The following is a 21,031-nucleotide window of genomic DNA, read 5'->3' as shown; positions in this document are numbered from 1 at the left end:
TTCTCCTGCCTCCATGATAAGCTGAAAAGAAAACCTATCACTCCTCATATCCTTCTTACTCTTTATGAGTAAGTTCAGTGGTCATTCGTACATGGCTTACAAGATGAGGACTTAAAGGGCAGCTAATTCTGTAGAATCACAACTCAAAAGTCTCTGACCCAAGCGGGAAGGAACTTTGTGCTAATGACAGCAAGAAATTTTAGTCAGAGGCTAACAAAATACACTGGGAAGGTACCTGAATTTTTTTTACATGTTTTTTGTAGACATGGGAAAATGAGTATGTCAGTAAACCTAAATTTCTGCTATTCAACTGAAAATTGCAATTAGTTATCCTCACCCTTTGCTGAAATGCTTTACATTGGAAAATAGTGTGAAAATGAGTTCATTTTATACCTGGAGGATCAGAGGTATGATTACAATGTTAGGATTGCATCTCCTTAGTTCTCCTCCCTCAGCGGTTTTATTTAATCCTTGGAAAGATTATTCTGGAGTTGTGGGAACCTGTGTGCATAAACAGCCATGCAGATGAGACTAATGGGGAAAGCCAATTCATTCTCCTTTTTCTTTTTCTGCAAGTGCAACTTTGCTGAAGGAAGAGAGAGGAGGTGTGATTTTACTGCACTACTCAATCTCTGCCATTGTTTGTTTACATGAGTCTCATGGCTCCAGGAATGATCACTCCAGGAGCTGAAAAGGACTGCTGGAGGCAGAAGAACAAAGGGGAAAACCCACATGCATTCCTCCATCAGTTTACTTTATCCAAGCCATGATTTATAGGTTAATAGACAAGAGATTTAAAAACTTAATAAGAGATGATGTTTGTCAGAACCGTCCTTATTATATTTCTTCTGTCACAAATATTCATATTTTTAAAAAAGTATAACTTGCTAATACTTTGTATCAATTTAAAGGGCAATAAAAGGAAAATTATAACAACAATAAACACAAATGGTAGAATGTTAATTGTGAAAATACCAGGAGCTTCTTACATTGATTTCTGTGCACATGTGGCAACAAATCAAAAAATGGGCATCAAATAAAAAATGGGCAATATGGTAAAGAAGACGTTGGAGATTGGTTATTTGATGTATGCTACTTTTGGGCCACTAGAACAAGTACTGGGCTCTTTTTGTGGCTTCTGGTCCTTCTGTTGTCCTCACCTCTGCTTGCTTACTTGCAGGCTTTGTAGCTACTTTGGGTTGTTTCAAATTGCCACTCTTATCATCGATATTACATAGAGATTAAAGAACAATATTGTGTACTGTGCCTCATCACTGTTTACACATTTATTTCAGTAACAAGATTTTTAAAAGATTTAAGTGGATAAAAGAATAGTCCATACTCCTAACTAGCACATAGTATTTTAGAATACTTTAATACTCATTAAATCTAGGCATGACTGTTATATTCTTGCATGTTGTTGAATGGCAGAAGAATGTCAGTCATAACTTATTCTGTGTCTTTTCCTTTACAGATCGCGAGGACCAGTCAATTCTTTGCACGTAAGTATACAACATGGATCAAAATTCTACTCTTTGTTCTATAATAACAGGATGATGATGGAAGTGTCTGCTGTCATTTTCAACCATTGGTGCTGTTTATATTTTAGAAGAAAGGAGCCAAATAAAGTGTAAAAAATGTTTTTCATATAGTAAGTGTCCTGAGTCAGACAACTTTCTGACAATTTAATTTATCAAATGGTGGAAGAAACTATGAGAAGTTTGGCCATATTCAAATTAATTCTGACTAACAGGCAAGAATTGGTGGATGGGTTGAGTGAGGTGGGGACCCTGGGCAGGGGGGTAGGGTGGGATGGAATGACCATGTCCTAGAATTTCGTATAAGATGGGGGACCAAGGAAGTTTGTATTCAGATGTGTCTTTTAGACTTTTGTAGGGCAGACTTTAATAAACTTAGAGACATGATGAGATTCATCTCATGGACCAGAATCCTGGAAGAGAAAGGAGCAAGTGATGGGTGAGCTATTGCTTGCTCAAGCCATGACTATTCCAACAAGATGGAAACATGGGATCTAAGAGGCCTATTTGGATGAACAGAGAACTTGGTTGTTGTTGAGAGACCCCTGGTTGCACTGGATGAGTTCAAATCCCCTGGGCCAGATGGCATACACCCAAGAGTGCTCAAAAAACTTTCTAGAGAGCTTGTGAAACTCTTGCCCATCATCTTTAGGACCTATTGAAGGACTGGAGACATGCCAAAGGACTCCAGTAAGGAGAAGTGTAGTTCTACATCTGGGTCACAAAAATGAGAAGCATGCATACTGGATGGGAGATAGCAGTATGTGTGAATGTGATCTTGGGGGTATTTGTGGACTGTAAGCTAAATATGAACAGGAAGTGGGATGCAGCAGTAAAGAAGGCAAATGCAGTCTTGGGCCGTATCCACAGAGGCATCACATCAAAATCACAAAATGTCATACTCCCACTATATGCTGCCTTGGTCAGACCCCACTTAGAGTACTGTGTATAGTTGTGGAAGCTTCACTACAGTCAGAGTAGTTCAGCAGTAGAATTGATGGCCTAAGAAGGTGGTGAGTTTCCCCTCACTGTCAGTTTTCAAGCAGTTGCTGGACAGATACTTACTCTGGATGCTTTAGGCCAGTGGTTCTCAACTGCCACTGCCCTGCGACCCCTACAGCAGGGGCGGGGCAGCAGCCGCATGCACGCTCGTGTGTGTGCACGTGTGCACATGCCGCTGTGTGTATGCGCACAAGTGGCGGTGTGCATGAGCAGATGCCGCCATTGCTCTTGCTGTAGGGGTCGTGGAGTGGAGGCGGAGGCAGCCAAAGTGGTGACAGCATGGCGCTGGCCTCCTCTGCGCCGCCTCGGTGAGCTCCGAGGCGGCATGGAGGAGATCAGCCCCATGGCACCACCGTGACCCCGCCCCCCCAGGAAAGTCTAAATGGCCCCTTGGGGGGTTGCAACTCTGGGTTGAGAACCATTGCTTTAGGCTGATCCTGCATTGAGCAGGGGAGTGGACTAGATGGCCTATATGGCCCCTTCCAACTCTGTGATTCTATATATATAGCAGTGGGACATTCTGGAAGATCTTGTTGACATAGATATCAATTTAAACCATAATTAAAATTAAAGGGCAGCCCACATAAACAAACTCAAGTAATAAAACTACCTCTGCTTTGGCGGTCGAATAGAACTTGGATACACCCCACAGAGCCTGTGTACTCTCTGACAGGTGATTCCACTAGGAAGAGGTTACCACAAAGTAGGCCCTTGTCCTGGTGGATACCAGGCAAACACTCCGGGAACCAGGCAGCACAAGCAGATTGAAGAATACAATTTATTGGGGGGGGGGGTTGTGTGTCAGAAGAGGCAATCTGCCAGGTACGAAGGTCCCAGACCAGTTAGACTTTAAAAGCAATCATCAGTACTTTGAATTCAATCCAAAACTCAACTGGCAGCCACTGCAGCTGTTTCACAATGGGATAGTTAAGGTTTCTCCAAGGAGAACCTTCTGGACAGCTTGTAATTTCCAGAGCACCTTTAAGGTTAGTTGTACAGAAAACCATAGGGTTTCCAGGCAAGATATTTTCAGAGATGATTTGCCATTGCCTGCTTCTGTGTAGAAACACCCAGACTTCTTGAGCAGTCTCCCATCCAAGTATTAACCATGGCTGACCTTGTTTAGTTTCCAAGATTTAGATAACCTGAACTATCCAGGTCAGGCCAATCTTCTGTTAGTCTATATTAACAGCACATTTGCCCCCTCTCCTGTAAAACAGCCTTAAGAAAAAGGTCTTGCTGTCATGAATGAAGATCCTTACAGCAGTCTATTCATATCTGTAGAATGAGAGGATAGTAAGTTGCCTTCATGGCACTTGTGAAGACAAATAGGATATAAACAGTCTGTACACTGTAAAACAATATTTTACTAAAGCTGTTTGTCAAAGCTTTCTTTCCCTGCTTTGTTCTGCTTTGACCTCTGGAACGGCAATCAGGATAGTCCATGATTTGTGAATTTTGATAAACACTTGGGTGAAAAGTGCTTATAGTACCAAGAGCATCAGTTGTACAGCAGTGATTTAAATAAGGTGTAAAATTGTTTTAAAGTACATCAGGAAATGAAAATACCTTAATGTATAATCCCAGTAATTAAGTTGCAATGAAAATATGGCTCTTGTGTCTGCCATACATTTATCAGTAATTGTGTATTATTACAGAGGTGAATCGGGTGCTGGCAAGACAGAGAACACCAAGAAAGTTATTCAGTATCTTGCACATGTTGCATCCTCTCATAAAGGAAGAAAGGACCACAACATTCCTGTAAGTTTAATTTTGAATGTCCTGCTTGTTCTGTATTTGCTTAAAGTTATAAATAAACTAATTATTCCATTGTTTCTATTGAGACCCTCCTTAATAAGAACTCCTGGTCTGCGAGCATTTGCCACGTTGCCTGTTCAGGACTGAATGCAATATTTAGAGAAATATAGCATGATTTTTGATGTGTTACTGTTATGCTCTGATAAAAGTGGCAAAAGCTTAAAATGACTGGATCTTGAGAAGATGGAAATTTCAGATTTTCATGTGCATGTATCAGTAAATTTACTGCTGTTCAGAACACCCTCATTAATAATTCTATGAAATGCTATTTGTATGTTGTAATATGGTGAATTCTTAATCTAAAATATGACAAACATCTCAGCTGGTAATAAGTAAACAAAGAAGGGCATTTACCCTGGCTTCAGCTCTTGTAAAGGGTTGCTATAAGAACATTCCCCTTACACTGAGTTTTTGTGGGAGTGGTGAAATTGATACAAGAGAGTATATGTTGTTCCACTGCCCTGCTTATGTAGACATTTGTAGCACCTTGATTGAACCACTCCTTAAAAAGTTGCCATCATGATGTAGATAGAGCAAAGAGGCTGCTAAGTGATGAGTCCCCCCAGGTGACAACTCAGCTGGCTAAGTTTCGTGCCGCTGCCATAAAAATCCGATGCTCCATAGTTATAAGTTCTATTTTATGATCTGTTTTAAATTGTATTACATTAAATGACCATATTCTTTTGGTCTCTTATGTATCAACTTCATCAATTAGTCTTCATAACTTAGTCTGAATGACTATAATAAAGTTTGATTGGATTGAAATATGATAAACAGTTGGATTTGGTTTTTGCTGCATTGTCAGTTATATATCAGCTCATTAATTCAGTAGCCCAGTTTAGCAAATACAAAAATGAATGTTAAATTGCAAGTTGCATCCAGATTTTACCATAAACTGCATTTTATAACTTTGGCAAATTCCTAACACAATGTCTGAATGCAGGCTTCCCACAAACTGTAGTGTGTTGGTAGGTGCAACTGGGATTTTGAACTATGGCTTGGACCTGAGCTGACTGTAATTTGTGTTGTGTGTTTTGTTGTGAAGTTTGAATTCTAAAATTCTAGTTTGTCTGATAGCACCTTGTAGCTTCCAGCATACAGAAAGGGAAGCAAGATTAGCCTAAAAACCTTGCCATCAAAGCGTTATTCTGTTGCTTGACAATGCCTTCTGATGACATTCATTCCTCTTTGCACTCCATTATTGATCACTGGTTAAGTAGATATGTGCAGCAGACCTCCCATGCCAGAGAAGAAATTTATAAAAGTAGCAAAATGACAAAGATGAGAGAATGAAACGGCTTAAAAGATCTGTTTTGTTTCAGAGTTTAAAAGGTCAGGAATTTAGCAAAGATGCTAGATAGAAAGGGGGAGGGACCCGATGCCTCCAGGTGACTCATTGGGGAAGGACTGGCGGTCCCACCTATTGATTAACATTGATGAGATTGCTCTCCAATTCCCTCCCCACCCTTGCTTCAAACAGACCTCATGGTATTCTTTGGAGCTTCAGGAGAGGAAGAGTGAAGTGAGATGGCCAGAGCAAGTGTGGAGGAAGCCTTGCAACTAAGCCTCTAGAACTGGGGTAGTCAAACTGCGGCCCTCCAGATGTCCATGGACTACAATTCCCAGGAGCCCCTGCCAGCATTTGCTGGCAGGGGCTCCTGGGAATTGTAGTCCATGGACATCTGGAGGGCCGCAGTTTGACTACCCCTGCTCTAGAACATCTTATCACATGCTCATGAGGGCATTTGAGAGGGTGATGAAGGCAGCAAAATACCACTTTTTTCCCTCCTCCATCTCATCTCAGAGCTCTCCCCTGGCACAATTATTTAGGGTTGTTCAATCTCTCACCACCATCAAGGAAGAGTGGCAAAGTGTTAGTCAGTTGGATCTGAGGTGTGAGGCATTATCGAGCTTTTTTGTGGATAAAATCTCAACACCCCTCCCATGACCTTCCTCCCATGGTTGATACAGAAAGAGAATTGGAAGCCCCTTGACCACCTCAGGAAGATGTGTTTGATGGCTTCAAGTGGCTTTCTCAAACTGAAGTGGGTAAGTTGCTAGGCTCCTTGAGGGTGACCACCTGCTCCCTGGGTTTCTGTCCATCTTGGTTGCTTAAAGCACCAGATATGAAGCCCTCTCAGGGACCTCTCCTTGACATCTGGTGAATTCCCTGAGGGGCTGAAGGAGATAGTGGTCCATCCCTTACTGGTCAGTTACCACCCAATCTCACATCTTACGTTTTTGGGCAAAAATTGAGAGGACCACCAAGGATCAGCTCCTGGCATTCTTGGCAGAAACTTCGGTGCCTGATCCTCTCCAGTCTGGTTTCTGTTCTGGCCATGGGGTGGAGACAGTGCTGTTCACCCCGATGGATGATCTCTGGCATTAGCTGAATAGAGACAGGTTGGCACTTCTTACGTTCTTAGACCTGTTGGCTGCATTTTTTTTTTGCTCTGTGAGAACTAATAAACTGGTGATCCCTGGTTCATGTGAAGTGCACCTGGCCTTGACCAGAACCAGGGCCTTTTCTGTCCTGGACCCTGCCTGGTGAACTCCCGGAAGAGCTGTTGGCCCTGTTGGAACTATAGCAGTTCTACGAGGCCTGTAAGACAGAGCTCTTCTACCAGGCGTTTGGTCAAGGCTAGGGCTGGAAGATTTTGGGTCCCCCCTCCTTTTCCTGATGTCTGTATGATCAGATGCTGAGCATCTTCATTCCCCCCTTGTTGTATAGGCCCTGTGATGGTAATTGTATCTCTACTGCTGCTTGTTGGGTAATGGGGGGGGTTATGGTTTTAATCAGAATGTACTATGTTTTCTGATATTGTCTGTAACACGCTGTGAGCCAGCCATGGCCACGAATGGCAGGAAATAAATCCAAACATAAATAAACTAACTGACTATCTTGAACAAAAGGGCAAAAGTGGGGGCTTGCCTAACCTAGGCTAATTTTTCACTGCTGTCTTTCCTGCTCCGGCTGTGTTTTGTAACTGACCAGTAGCGAGAGGATGTATGCATAGTGTGGCATTGTCAGTTGTCTGGCAATGCAAGACAGTAAAATGCTTGAAGGTTGGAAAAAGAGATAGGCAACTGACTAACTGGGATTTACAAGCAAACTTTTATGTCTATCTGCTAGAGCAGTGGTCCCCAACCCCTGGTCTGGAGACCGGTACCAGTCTGTGGATCAGTTGGTGCCAGGCCCGGCTCCTCCTTGTCGTCCTCCCCAGGTGCTGCCTCGGGAGCTGCCCTGCCACTATGCCGCCGGCTCACCTTTGGTGCTCTCCAGCGGCCACCATGGCTGGTGCTCTCCCTCAGCGTGGCACTGCACAGCTGTTGCTGGCAGCACCCCCCAGCGGGCGGCGGGAAGTCAGGGGCACTGGCGGGAAAGCAAGTGGAGCAGGGGCTCAGGTGGCGGCGACGATGTCCCTCAGCAAAAGACTACCCCCCCCGGCCTCAGTAAAATTGTCACCAGTGATAAAAAGGTCGGGGACCACTGTGCTAGAGTACCTACTGGTTTAAACAAACTATGGTTGAATATGATGTCTGAATTCAGTCATACTTTCCTTTCATGTCTCCTACCTACCATTGTAGTAAATCTTGGACATTAAAATTGTTCTTTGTGCTTAAGTTGTTAATATAAGTGTTCTTGTGATGCATATTTGTAACAGAAGTAGGTTTTAAGTAATCCTGTGCCAGGCACTGCATAGTCTTTGGCACAGTAGTATGCAGTTAGTGGGTGTCTGCTCTAGTTGTATACATCTTAGACCTAATTCACAGGGCTTTGTCACATCAATAGGGCTCTAGGAAAAGAATATGCAGATGTGTGGTAGGTGTGGGGAGCTAGCTGGTGCTATACAGTAAATTGAAATGTAGGCCATAGATGGCACAAAACTTATCCCTTGTCCCAATAACTAAGATTTAGCCCTATGACCCAGTTTTATCACACCAATTTTTGTTCAGTTAAATTATTCTATTTTATTTATTATAAAATTTATATCCCATCACTCACTCAACAAGTGAGGCTCAGGGTGGCTTAGAACACAGTAAATTAGCTTACATTAACTTGTATTAGAGAGAAAATATAAAATGCTTAATTTGGGGACTATGTTGTAGCAGCACCCGTTCTAAAAGTAGGGAGTTTGGTATTCCTCCATATATATATGTATACTGTGTCCTGCCATAAATCTCACTGGGTAATTTTGGGTAGCCACTCTCCCTAGCCTGAACTACTACTCAAGATGATTGTGAGGGCAAAATAATGTGAATAACCATGCATGCCCTCCCAGTTTACAAGTATAGGATGATTGCTTTGGAGGATCTTAAACTAGAACATCTTTATTAGAATTGAGTATCTTTAAAATTCTCTGTGTGTGTGAAGGATTCAGTTCTAAGGCTGGAAACTTGTCATGCTTCTCAGCCTGTATAAATTAAAGATATTTTAACATAATTTCGGCTAACAGTGGAAAAGAGCATAAGAGCTATGCAAGGCACTATCACCTGAGCCCTGCAAAAACCTTTCCCGGCATATTTTGAAGAAGAGTTGGTTCTTACATGCCACTTTTTCTACCAGGAGTCAGAAAGCGGCTTACAATCCCCCTCCCTTTCCTCTCCCCACAACAGACACCCTGTGAGGTAGGTGAAGCTGAGAGAGCCCTGATATTATTGCTCAGTCAGAACAGCTTTATCAGTGCTGTGGTGAGCCCAAGGTTGTCCAGTAGGCTGCATGTGGAGGAGTGGGGAATCCTTGATGCCTCCCTCTCAGTGGCAACTCAGATCACCATGGTAGCGTGGCTGGCCAAGCCAAACTGCTAGTGCTCTACTTGGCCCCGGAACACCTAGCCACAGTTATCCACGCGACGGTCATCTCTAGACTGGATTTCTACAACTTGCTCTACACTGGCCAACCCTTATCCCTGAACTTGTCCAGGATCCTCACAGCAACCCCTCGGAGGTCCCACATTCAGCCCATCCTCCAGCAGCTGCTCCCAGTCAAATTCTGGATCAGGCTTAAGGTTTTGGTTATTACCTTCAAGGCTACACATGGTCTGGGCCCAGTATACCTAAGGGATCACGTCTCTGCCTACACACCTCAAAGAGCCTTACGCTCTACCACCTCCAACGTTCTGGTGATCCCTGGCCCAAGGGATGCCCGCTTGACCCTCAACCAGGCAGGGCCAGAGCTTTCTCCATCCTGGTCCCCACCTGGTGGAATGAACGCCCAGAGGAGATCAGGGCTCTGACAGAACTTCAACAGTTCTGCAGGGCCTGCAAAAGGGAGCTCTACCGGGCATTTGGTTGAGATTGACCTGAACCACTACTTCCCCATCAGGCCTCCCTTAGCCTCCCTTCTATGACCAACTCTGCAGACTCACCCATTCTACTGGGCCATCATCATCGTCATTGTTATTGTTAGATTTATTTCCCGCCACTCCCCGTAGGCTTGTGGAGGGTAACAGTAGTCTTCATCCCATTAAAATACCTATTAAAAGACTTTAAAAACAATCCCAACATGGCTGAAAAGAACTCTGATTGTTCCCACCCTCTGCTATCAGAGCGGCAGGGAAGAATGGGGAGGAGATATAGCCTGCTAGACCCAAGGGGGGGGGTATTATGGCTCTCATTCGCTGACTCCGGCCTCAACCAAAAACCTGGTGGAAGAGCTCCGTCTTGCAGGCCATGCGGAAAGCTGGTAAATCAGTGTTGCCTTATTGTCCTCCCCAGTGTTATCATTTCATAGTGTTTATTGTTATTGTATTATAAACTGAGTTACTTGTATTGTTCCTGTTTGATGTAAACTGCCCTGAGCCTTTGGGAAGGGCAGTATATACATATATAATAAATAAATAACTTGATACTGTGGCCACTGTTGGATAACAGCACCTCTTACATGAATAATCCAATTTTCATCAGGTGGATTTTAAACGAAGGAACTGTTGGGTCCATTTTTGTGAAGTATTTACTGTACCAGGTTAGCCTAGTCTCATCAGATCTTGAAGAAGAAGAGTTGGTTCTTATATGCTGCTTTTCTCTATCCCAGTGGTTCTCAACTTTGGGGTCGTGACCCCATTTGGGGTCACATTGCCCCTTCCGTATGGGCTCCAGGTTGCTTGCCACCGCCAAGTGACTGCAAACGACCGAAAGTGGTGGCGGGCGGTGGCAAGCAATGATACCAGGTGGCGGGCAGCAGAAGTCAGCAGTGGTGAGGAGCCGGAGGAAGAGGAGCTATGGCAATGGCCGTCTCCACGCCACCCCACGGTTGTGTGCACCGTGCATGCAGGCGCACAACAGTCGGGGTGGCATGGATGCGGCCATTGCCATGGCTCCTCTGCCGCCCACTGCCGTTGCCTGCTGCCACTTCCGGCTGCCATCACCTTCTCCTGAAGGTACAGGCCTGGCCCGCCACAGCCTACTCTGGGGGGAGGGAGGGTTTCCCCAGGTGGGCCTGGCCTGTATCTTCAAGGAAAGGTAACAACGGCTGAAAGCAGCAGTGGGTGGCAGTGGGCAATGGCGGCAGGCAGCAGTAGCGGGCGGCTGGTGGCGGAGGAGCCATCGCAATGGCTGCTTCCATGCCGCCCCGACAGTTGCATGCCATGCGCGCAGGCGCACAACAGTCGGGGCATCATGGAGGTAGCCATTGCCATGGCTCCTCCGCTGCCACCGTCACCTTCCCCTGCAGGTAAAGGCCGGGCCTGCCCCAGCCTTCTCCTGGGGGGAAGGGGCTTCCCCAGCAGGTCTTTCAGCCGACTGTTGTGCTTGTTCGCACGCCGACCTTGCTGCCATTGCCGCAGTAGAGCTGTTGAGAACCGCAGCTCTACCCAAAGGAGTCTCAAAGCAGCTTACATTCGCCTTTCCTCTCCCCAGAACAGACATCCTGTGAGGTCGGTGAGGCTGATAGCCCTGATATTACTGCTCAGTTAGAACAGCTTTATCAAGGTCACCCAGCTGGTTGTATGTGGAGAGGGGCGCGGAATCAAACCTGGCTTGCTAGATTAGAAGTCCACACTCCTAACCACTACACCAGGCTGGCTCCTTGGAAGCTAAGCAAGATTAGCCCTGGTTAGTACATGGCTGAGAGACCAGCAAGGAAGGCCAAGGTTGCTGTGGAGAGGCAGGCAATTGTAATTCACATCTGAATTTCTTTTGCCTGGAAAACCCTATTGGATTGCCAGCCATAGGTTGACTGCAACTTGACTGTACGTAGCCATTTACACTTTGGGGCATGTGGTGAGCTGTGGTGAATTCTGCAGGGATCTAATGCATGCAGACCTCTGCAAAATGGTATCTGTAACAGTTTCTTCAGTAAACTAGGGATTCCTATGCATGCAAACATAGCTCTTATGATGTATTCACCTCATTTAGCCAAAGAAAACAGTGGAGCTCTTACAGAGCAGCTCCTATACATCTGTGTACATATTTAGAGGCCTTGGATGTACATCACAGCTGTTGAATTCTAGCATAGGCATCAATATACAAAACACTGACATTTCTATTATGTAGTCTAGGGACAAATGTGTTTTTATGATAGTTTTTGACAGAGTCTGCTGGAAACATGGCAGTTAATTGAAATTTGAGAGTGCATATCACTCTGTATTAGCAATCCAAAATGGCAGTCCTGAAGAGAGTTACACCCTTCTGAACTCACTGAAGTCAACGAGTGTAGAAGGGTATAACTCTGCATATGACTCAGACTCAGAAAACCTTTACTGGAATACATAACTCTGCATATGATTGTGAGGCACATCTTTCTAAATTGAAGTCAGTGCTGGATTTCTTAATACCAAAGTCCTAGGATAAAAAGTCCCTTCAGCCATCTTTGAACAAGAAGATCGAAATTTAATATTTTCCATCGCTATTGTTGTGAATAGTATGGTTAAGCAAATGTGTCAAGCGATATGGAGGGGTGTGTGAAATCTGAAGAGGGGGAGGAAGGTCAGATTTGCTAACATGTGAATTTGTTTGTTTGCAACAAACAGCCCGAGTCACCTAAGCCAGTGAAGCATCAGGCAAGTGTTTTTCTTTATGCTTCTAAACTTTATATAGGCTTAAGTTTGCACTCACCTTTTACATTTTTCAGGAGACTACCTGACGACGACCAGTTGAAGTATACAATTAAGTTCTGAAACAGGCATGTGATTACCGTAAATTTCATTACTGCATTTGTACAGAAACACACCAGTAAAGTAATGGTTCTTTAATCAATATGTTTTATGATGTAAAGCAGTGAATGGATTCTATAAGCTTATTGGGCACTCCTTCATGGTTTGGGGGCTATGATGGGAAAAGTGTTAATATAGCCATGCCTAAAAGTATCTTGGTGTCCAGGACAAAACATAGTTTTGTGGCCAAACACAACATAGGTGTAACATTATTGGTTCTTTCAAGTAGATACTAGTTAGGGAATGTTGGTAAAATGAATGCTCGTGGTTTTAGAGTCCAATGAGGGGATAGGGGGATCAATTCCTAAATCTCAAAGAAAATGGTGGTTGTATTTTTTTCCCTTGAACCTTCATGTCTCTAAGCTTGAGCAGTTATGGCTATGTTGGCAGGATAAAACTAGTACTATTTGATTCCTATAAAAAACAAAGGAACAGCAAAACCTCCACAGCTTTTATGGGCACAGATTGATTAGTGTAATAGTTAGTTGGCTTTTTATCCAGTTAGCATCATTGGATTAGGATGAGTATGTCATGTTGGGATTCTGGGAGAGGAAGGCCCATTAGGAAGGACACACTTGTTTTCTGTATGAAGTGTGCTGTTGTGCTCCCTGAAATTGTTTAATAGATTTCTTTGGACCAAGAACAAGTTTCTTTGATTGATTTATATTTCTGTTTATAGGCCACCCCTCTCCTCACAGTCTTGGTGTGGCTTACAGAATGAATTAAAACCAATACAAAGAATTTAGGATTAAAAAACATTAAAACAATCTATATACATCGCTCTTACCATCCCTCCTATGTGCCTAGAGATAAGATGGTTACAGTTGGTCAGGCACAAAATGGAGGATAGTGTGTGTGGGTTGGCTGGGGGGCCCAACTCGATGGAAGTGGTGGTCCTTGCTTTCAACCAAAATACCTTCAAGCCCTCCGGAACTTAGAGAATCAGCTACAATTTGGGAAGGAGGTAGGTTGAGGAAGTATTAAAGTTTACAATTTAGGCTTATGAAAAACTGTTTAGCTAGCTCACATTGTAGGAATCAAATAAAATGTTTTGAATCTTTAATCCCAGTGTGTTTCTGTAGATTTCATAAATTCATGACCATTGACATTCTGTTTCATTGTCATTTTAAACTACAGAGTGGATCCCTGTTGTATGTGAGTAGCATGTAGCTCCACAGCTTCTCACCTAGATCACATGATGAGCCAAATCGCAGGGATGCTGAGAGCAGTATCCCTCACTTAGCTATCATTGCACTGTTGATTTGCATGGTCTTGCATGTTAATTACCTTTTCATTCTCTTATGCTTTTTCCAAGATGACCCTAATTTTATTAGAAAGGCAGCACAAATAATCGTATCCTGTTTCAGAACATTTAAGTAATAGTATAGAAAGGAATAATAACCTTCAGATATTTCTGACTGTTTCCACATTCTTACTTTATAGCCCTCTTTTCTCACTTGGGGCTCCAGGTAGATTAAAAAACAAACAAACAACATGGAACCCTGTGGCACATGGTACCTTCAGTGCAGGCCTAAGCAGAGTTATACCTTTCTAAGCCTGTAGACACTCAGCTTAGAAGGATGTATTCTGTTCAGGATTGTACTATAAGACTGTCAAGTGGTATGCCAGGCATCATAGGATCCCATATATAAATGGGAACCCTATCTTGAATACGTCATAAAAAAATAATGTCCCCTTTAAAAGTTTTATTTTGGGGATTGATTAAAACTTTCACATTGACATGAAATTTTAGGACACACACCTCTTTTTTGTTATTCAAAGATCTAAGTATGCCCACTGATGACAACCTACAGGCACTACTAACCAGGGGTAGCATCAGATACTCCACCAAAAGGGTTTTTTTCCTCGTATATTTACTTAAGATTTTTATAACTGCCCAAGTTGAGATCAACTTGATTCCTGGATAGATGTGTACATGCAGGGTTCATATTGTTTTTATAATACTTGGTATGATATTGTCAAACTAGACATTTCTATATGAGGTGATCTTTTTTCATTTTGTTTTAACATGAATGAACTTTGAATTATCCATTTGGGCCTCCATTACGTGGCTCTTGTTTAACCCCCCACCTTGTTTTTCCTCAACTTTTTGTTGAGATTAGGTGAGTAATCTTTTATAAAGAAAGAGTTATCAAGATCCTGTCAGACACAATTAGGAGACAGTAGACAGCAATGTGCTTGATTTTGTGCACGGAAGTCTTCAGATTATAGACTCCTATTAATAAAAATCTTGTCATTATGGACGATTTTACTTTAAAGGTCTATGATTATATCATAGTTCTGGTCCTAGTGAAAGAACATATTCTAGTTCTATTTTCAATAAAATTGGATATTTATAGAAAGAACCCATCAGTTACAAACTTTTAAAACCCTGTTGAATTTGCTGTTAAACGTTTCCCATTTGAAATCCTTAGCTTAACTGGATCAGTCCCATAATGATTAATGGTAATCTGTTTACAAATATATGTAGTTTTAAGTGGATAATGCCCTAAGTCATGAAGAGACAATTCTGTTCAGAGAAGCACAGTTCTAAAACTGATTCTGCACAAATACTGGATTGGATCCAGCCAACTTTTTTGCTCACTCACACCCATTCCTCTTATATTGCAGCACCTATGCCATGTGGCTGTTGCTTATGGAGGGCCCCAGCATAGTCTTTCTGGTGGTCAAAGGTGACTCCTCCCTCCCTTTTTCACCTGTGAAAAAGCTGGTTTGATCCAACCCAGTTAAATGTATAAAGAAAAAATATTTTAAGACATCTGTAACTGTGACCAGATTAAATTGTTCATAGTGTGAAATGCTGGAAATTAATACAATGTTTATGAGTGGAAGAAGATGTCAAGCAGCATTTCTGTTGAAGGCCCATTATTATCCTGTGATGAGTAATTATTGACTGGAAAAAGCAGTGCTTATTTTAATTTTGTAGTTATATTTCAGACGTAATTCTACTTTTTCTCCCTTTTGCTGTCAGTCAAAGCAAGGCAACGGTATCACATCTTTTACTGAAGCCTCTTTTCCTGGGCTAATGGATATGCACAGACGGAAAACAATACACAGAAAACAATAGTGTAATTGGCTTTGTGTTCACATTTATGTATTCGTGATATTTTTCAACAGGTTTGAGAACAGTAAAATCTAATACAAATTACATTAAGCTCTATATCATTCTAATAGTGGTCACTCTACTTTGAAATAATATTTCAGTGGCAGTGGTCATAGTTGTATCTCTTTCATTGTATAGGAAAGCAGGAAGGTTCCTAAATAATCAGAGATAAAATCTGTACTACTTCTTGCTATAAATAGTACCTCATGGATGAAATTTCCTTGATGCTTGTAAACATCAAAGTTCGTATGTTATATCAAGCCATTTTTGGTCTAAAAGATGGCAGTTTAAATGTATTGCTAATCCTGTGCTTTATTCATTAGTCCTAAATTTAATTTGATTTTTGTGTGTGTTTACTGCATACCATACATTTCAGCTCCCTTATATTTGCAAGGCTTGTTAACAAATCTAGCAATAAATATTTTAAAGATGCTGTATTAAGAAGACAGAAGGAATCAGACCACTGAAAAAAGATACTGTTCCTTGAAAACTATACAGCCCTTAAGCTTTGATTCCATAACTTTATTTTTCTGTGTATATATTTTCAGGGTGAACTGGAACGTCAACTTTTACAGGCCAATCCCATTCTGGAGTCCTTTGGGAATGCAAAGACTGTAAAAAATGACAATTCTTCTCGTTTTGTAAGGCTTTTAAAAATTTAATTTAATTGTTAATACTTTCTACCTGAACTTTTAATCTTTTCCTGAATAATCCTAAGCAGGTCTTCAGAATCCTTCTCACGTCTGTTCAGTGAAGCTTATTTCTAGGAAAGTGTTCTTAGCATAGCACTGCTTGAAAGGTAGTGAAATTGTGCTTGTCTTAAAGCTGAACATTATGCGTTAAACCACATTGTGCTGTGGAATCAAGTAAACTTATACTGCAAGGCTGGAAAACTCTTGGCATCCGCAAGACTATTGATTCAAATATATAAAATCTTTGGCCATCACAAGTATAAATTGATTCTTCACCTTTTGTGGTGTCAGTGTTTACATAACTGTGTGATTAGGCAGAAATGTGCTCAGATTACTAAATTCTTTGAGAAGTGTATGTTAAATTTTCCACAGATAGTCATTATTGCAGTTGTAGTAGTTCACAGTAAAAACAGTTTTCTTAAGGACCATGTTCTCTGGCTTGAATTCCATAAGGGTGATAGACAGCCAATAAATGTTTTAAATAAACAAACATTTCTGGTTATATATCTCTTTCATAGATATATAACCAGAAATGTTTGTTTATTTAAAACATTTATTGGCTGTCTATCTCCCTTATGGGATTCAAGCCAGTTTACAATATAAATAAAACAGTGATAAGAAATGCAACAAAAACAATAGGAATATAAAAACAATGATAAAACATGTAAACCTCTTAAACTATGGCTACCATTTCAATCACCGTTTCAGTGCTGGGTTGATGCACTGTAAATAGAATGCCTCTCCCATTCTGAGTATCCTTTGTTATATATATTGGCAGAATTTAAATTTACAAAGAGTATGCAGCACCAGGCTGCTGAAGAGAAGAAAACAATTTATTAAGCGAAACAATTATGTACAGAAACAGGAGAAGAGAGAAGAAAGTTCTGCCTAACTGTTATCTATCTACAGTCATTTCGTCTGTTGGTTCGGGGCCAAGCAGGGAAGGTGCTCAAAGGAGCAGGATGTCTCCAATGAGCTGATCAGGACACAAGAGGAAATAATTTGAAAATATCAAGTTCCTGATCTAACTGTGCTAAATACACATCCCCATAAAATTATATACGTAAAACCATATATGATTATGCTGTCCCACCCACCCCTCCCAAAAGTGCCAATGATGGGCCTGGAGGGGGTGGGAAGGTGAGGGGCCCCAGGGGGGCCATGTCCATAGATATGCTTCTCATCTATATTCTGCGCAGTTGTGCCGCTTTTGGGGTTTCTCTGTGGTAACTCAATGACTGAGTTGCATCATTAAACCGTATCTGTTTTGAAGATATGGAGGTACTAGGAATGTAATTATTCTAGTTGTTTTAGTCACTCTTTCCAAACTGATAACTCCACTGATGAGAACTTTAGCAACAACTTATGTTTCATTGTTCAATATCATGTCTTGTTAAGTTTTTGTAGAAACCTTAAAGATGACTTGAATGTAGCTAATCTTTTTTCTGTGGAAGTTCTCTGCATCTGTTTCCAATTACATTTTTTCCTTTAAGTCTGCATTGATGTTGTGAACATAATCACTCCAATAGCTTTGGCACTATTCTTATGAGTAGTTTAATGCACACCAGATGGTGGCTTTAAAAAGCCATAGCCAGTATTGAGAATCTCAACATTTTGGTGAGAGCACTTCTATCTAAGTTATATTGTGTTATGAATTTTCATCTAATTAAACTCTGTAGACAAAATAATAAATTTTTTTTATGGATGTAGCTGCAATTACTGATGCTCTTAATAAATTTCAGTTGTTATAATCACTTGAATTCTCAGTTTAATGAACATGGCTGCAATGTATGTATTGGTAATAATTTCTTATACTTTCCTACAGGGCAAATTCATCCGAATAAATTTTGATGTTACTGGTTATATTGTTGGAGCAAACATTGAAACATGTATCCTGCTTTTCAGCAGTCTTGTTTATGAACGGCAATATTCTTTTCAATTTACATTGCAATGTTTTGGTTAAAACTCAGCAGATAATTCTTGTACACAGTGTTGGGAAACTTTGGGATTATCATACTTGGGTGGGACACTGACCATTTCCCATAAATAAATGTCTAGATGTGTTCATCTCCCAGAGCATCTTTGTTCCCAGAACTCCACATCATAAACTGGACTATGCAGGAATCTTTCGATATGGTACTTCAATATTTCTGAACAGGCAGTCTTTGCCAGTTAATTGGTTGAACCATTTGTTTATAAATGAAATAACCACATAAGTAGTAATGACAGACTTTATGAGTACTTTCGATAACAATCAAAAAGGAATTAGAAGAAACAGAAAATAATTTTAACAATAGAGGTTATTAATAGATTATGATAACTAAAGTTGGGCCTTGACATATTCTCTTTGGCTCTTATAGACATACTTTCAGCCTTCAGGATTTTGTATTTTAATATAAATTTTCATATAAACTAATAATGGCAAGGAAGACATACACATTCATTTTTAACATGCAACAAAACATTCTGATGCAAAATGGATAAACTTTGGGTTGGCTCCAGGCATCTTTTTCACTTACTCTCAACAAATTCCTTTCATAATCACAGTCTGTTCCTCCCTGCTTTTGACCATGCAAGTCACAAGACTCCAAATATAGCCTTTTTGTGGTCAGATGGTCGACCCTTCCTCCATTTGTCATCACTGGAAAATTAATTGCTGAGAGATGCTGAAAATATTAGGCCCCACAATGCCTTCTATAGGTGTCACAGAAGCCTGGTGCCTGGGATTTGTTGATATACATTTTCAGGTATATTAACAATCTTCCAGTTCAACTTGACCAACGTTGTCTTTTTCTGTTTTGCACATGGCATTTTGTAAGTGCTGATGTGTTATGAGTTTAGCCCAAATTTTGAGTAGTAAGCCAGTAAATAAGCTATTGGTCATAGATGTGGTGACATCTGAAGCTGCTTATCTCTTGCATTGGAATGGCATCACTTGTTCTATTTATCTGGGGGTTTGTAACCTTAAGTTCAGATTGGCTTACAAAATCTAGAATACAGAAATTGATGAAATAAGCTCTTATAATAAAAACTATTTGAACAACTAAAACATGTGCAACAAAATATCAGCAGCTCTGAGATCACATACTATAAAAGCCTTATGACTCCAGTTATAGATTAAAACTCTTCAAAAAGTAATATTCTATAGGTTCTAGGGAGATTAAAGAGGCAGCTTCCTTAACTGCAAGGAAGTTAAGCCAGTGCATTTGCTGTAATACTAGCTGAATATGAACCATGTGCAGACTGACAGAAGGGTAGCAGCCATACCCTATACCAGTTGGAATTTCCAGGTTTCCATCTCACACAGAACATGTCGTCAAATCTGGAATATATTGATGCTTGGATGAATATGGAGAAATCTGATGTCAGAGACCCAATATAGTGTAGTGGTTAGACTGTTGCGCTAGGATCTAGGAGACCAAACTTTGAATCTGTTGTTGCTGTGGAAACTTGCTGGATGACCTTTGGGGAAGTCACGTACTCTCAGCTTAACCTACCGCACAGGGTTGTTGTTAGGATAAAATGGAACAGAGGATAGCCATGTAAGCCAATTTGGGTCTCTACTTAGGAGAAAGGGAGAGTATAAGGGGAATAAATAAGTTAATATGTCTAGGAGGGATAAAATTTTTCACAGGATGAAAATTTTTCACAGGATCCACCCCCTGTGGATTCAGTTTAAACTGGTTGAACTTCATCAACTTGATCATGACTTGAGTTAAAGACCAAGTAAATGTTCCTGTCTTAGAAAAATATAGGGCTGGGTGTTAAGATATTGGTGATAAAACCAATCTCTGTAATAATTTCTAAATAGCTATGAACAGTCTTAGCTACTGCATATAGATGTTGGATTATATTGGAAAAACTGGATCTAGTAGCACTTACAGAATCATCCCTCTAGGACTGATTCCCCTTCCTACATTTCCTTTTGAGTTTTTTGACAAATAATAAAACTATTAAAGAGTACCCCAAGTTATTTGTTAGATCTTGAAGGTGATCTAACAATATTATGACCAGATTTATAAAAGATGACTATAAGTTCATCTTCTGTCTTCTCGCATGGGGGCTATGTTTGCGCAGGCCAATCATGGAAACATGTCCGTGTGCAAGTCTAGTCCCAATGTGTGCTTGCATGGAAGACATCAATGAGCAGCAGTTGCAGATAAGTGCAACCCTTTTATTTAACGGTTAACACAGAGATATTCCTTATGATCATTATAAATATAAATCACCAGAACTGTTAAATTAAATTCCATGCTGTCTGTATTCGTTTATCCTATGTAATCTGCTTTGACTGTCAATGAGAAAGACGCACTAATAAATAACATAAGTCATTTTGGTCAGGTAGACTAGCTTTTTTGAATAGTGCAGTCCATTGGAGGAAATGCTACTCTCACAGTTCTGTGTTTGAAAACTATTTGACCTTGAACAACTTCAGAAGTGTTAATTTGAAGTACTCGACACTAAGATTTTCTTGAGCTGCTTGGCACAACAAAAAAAGAATGTGTAGGAAGAGGACTGGAAACTACTAAGTCCAGTGCAGAATGCTCAGTTACCCTTTAAAATCCTTAACTGCTTTGGCTCAGATTTGCTGGAAAAGTCACGTGCAGTTCGTCAAGCCAAAGATGAACGGACTTTTCACATCTTCTATCAGCTACTAGCTGGGGCTGGCGAGCACTTGAAAGGTAAATTTAGTACATCTTACTG

The 21,031-nt window shown here is 41.1% G+C and overlaps 1 protein-coding gene across 3 annotated transcripts in view; it reads left to right on the top strand.

The window, feature by feature from the left end:
* MYH10 (myosin heavy chain 10) overlaps positions 1 to 21,031 on the top strand; it is a 95,728-nt gene that overhangs the window by 21,585 nt on the left and 53,112 nt on the right. The window contains exons 4-10 of one of the 3 annotated variants that reach the window (XM_077327484.1): positions 1,475 to 1,502; positions 4,199 to 4,301; positions 12,329 to 12,358; positions 13,649 to 13,666; positions 16,184 to 16,276; positions 18,153 to 18,216; positions 20,911 to 21,009. In XM_077327484.1, coding sequence (XP_077183599.1) covers positions 1,475 to 1,502; positions 4,199 to 4,301; positions 12,329 to 12,358; positions 13,649 to 13,666; positions 16,184 to 16,276; positions 18,153 to 18,216; positions 20,911 to 21,009 — 435 coding nt within the window. The remainder of the gene's footprint in view (positions 1 to 1,474; positions 1,503 to 4,198; positions 4,302 to 12,328; positions 12,359 to 13,648; positions 13,667 to 16,183; positions 16,277 to 18,152; positions 18,217 to 20,910; positions 21,010 to 21,031) is intronic. The other 2 variants (XM_077327485.1, XM_077327486.1) reach the window with 2 other exon arrangements.

Source organism: Paroedura picta, chromosome 3 (assembly GCF_049243985.1).
Source record: "Paroedura picta isolate Pp20150507F chromosome 3, Ppicta_v3.0, whole genome shotgun sequence".
Classification (NCBI taxonomy): domain Eukaryota; kingdom Metazoa; phylum Chordata; class Lepidosauria; order Squamata; family Gekkonidae; genus Paroedura; species Paroedura picta.
This window is presented reverse-complemented; position numbering and strand designations above follow the sequence as displayed.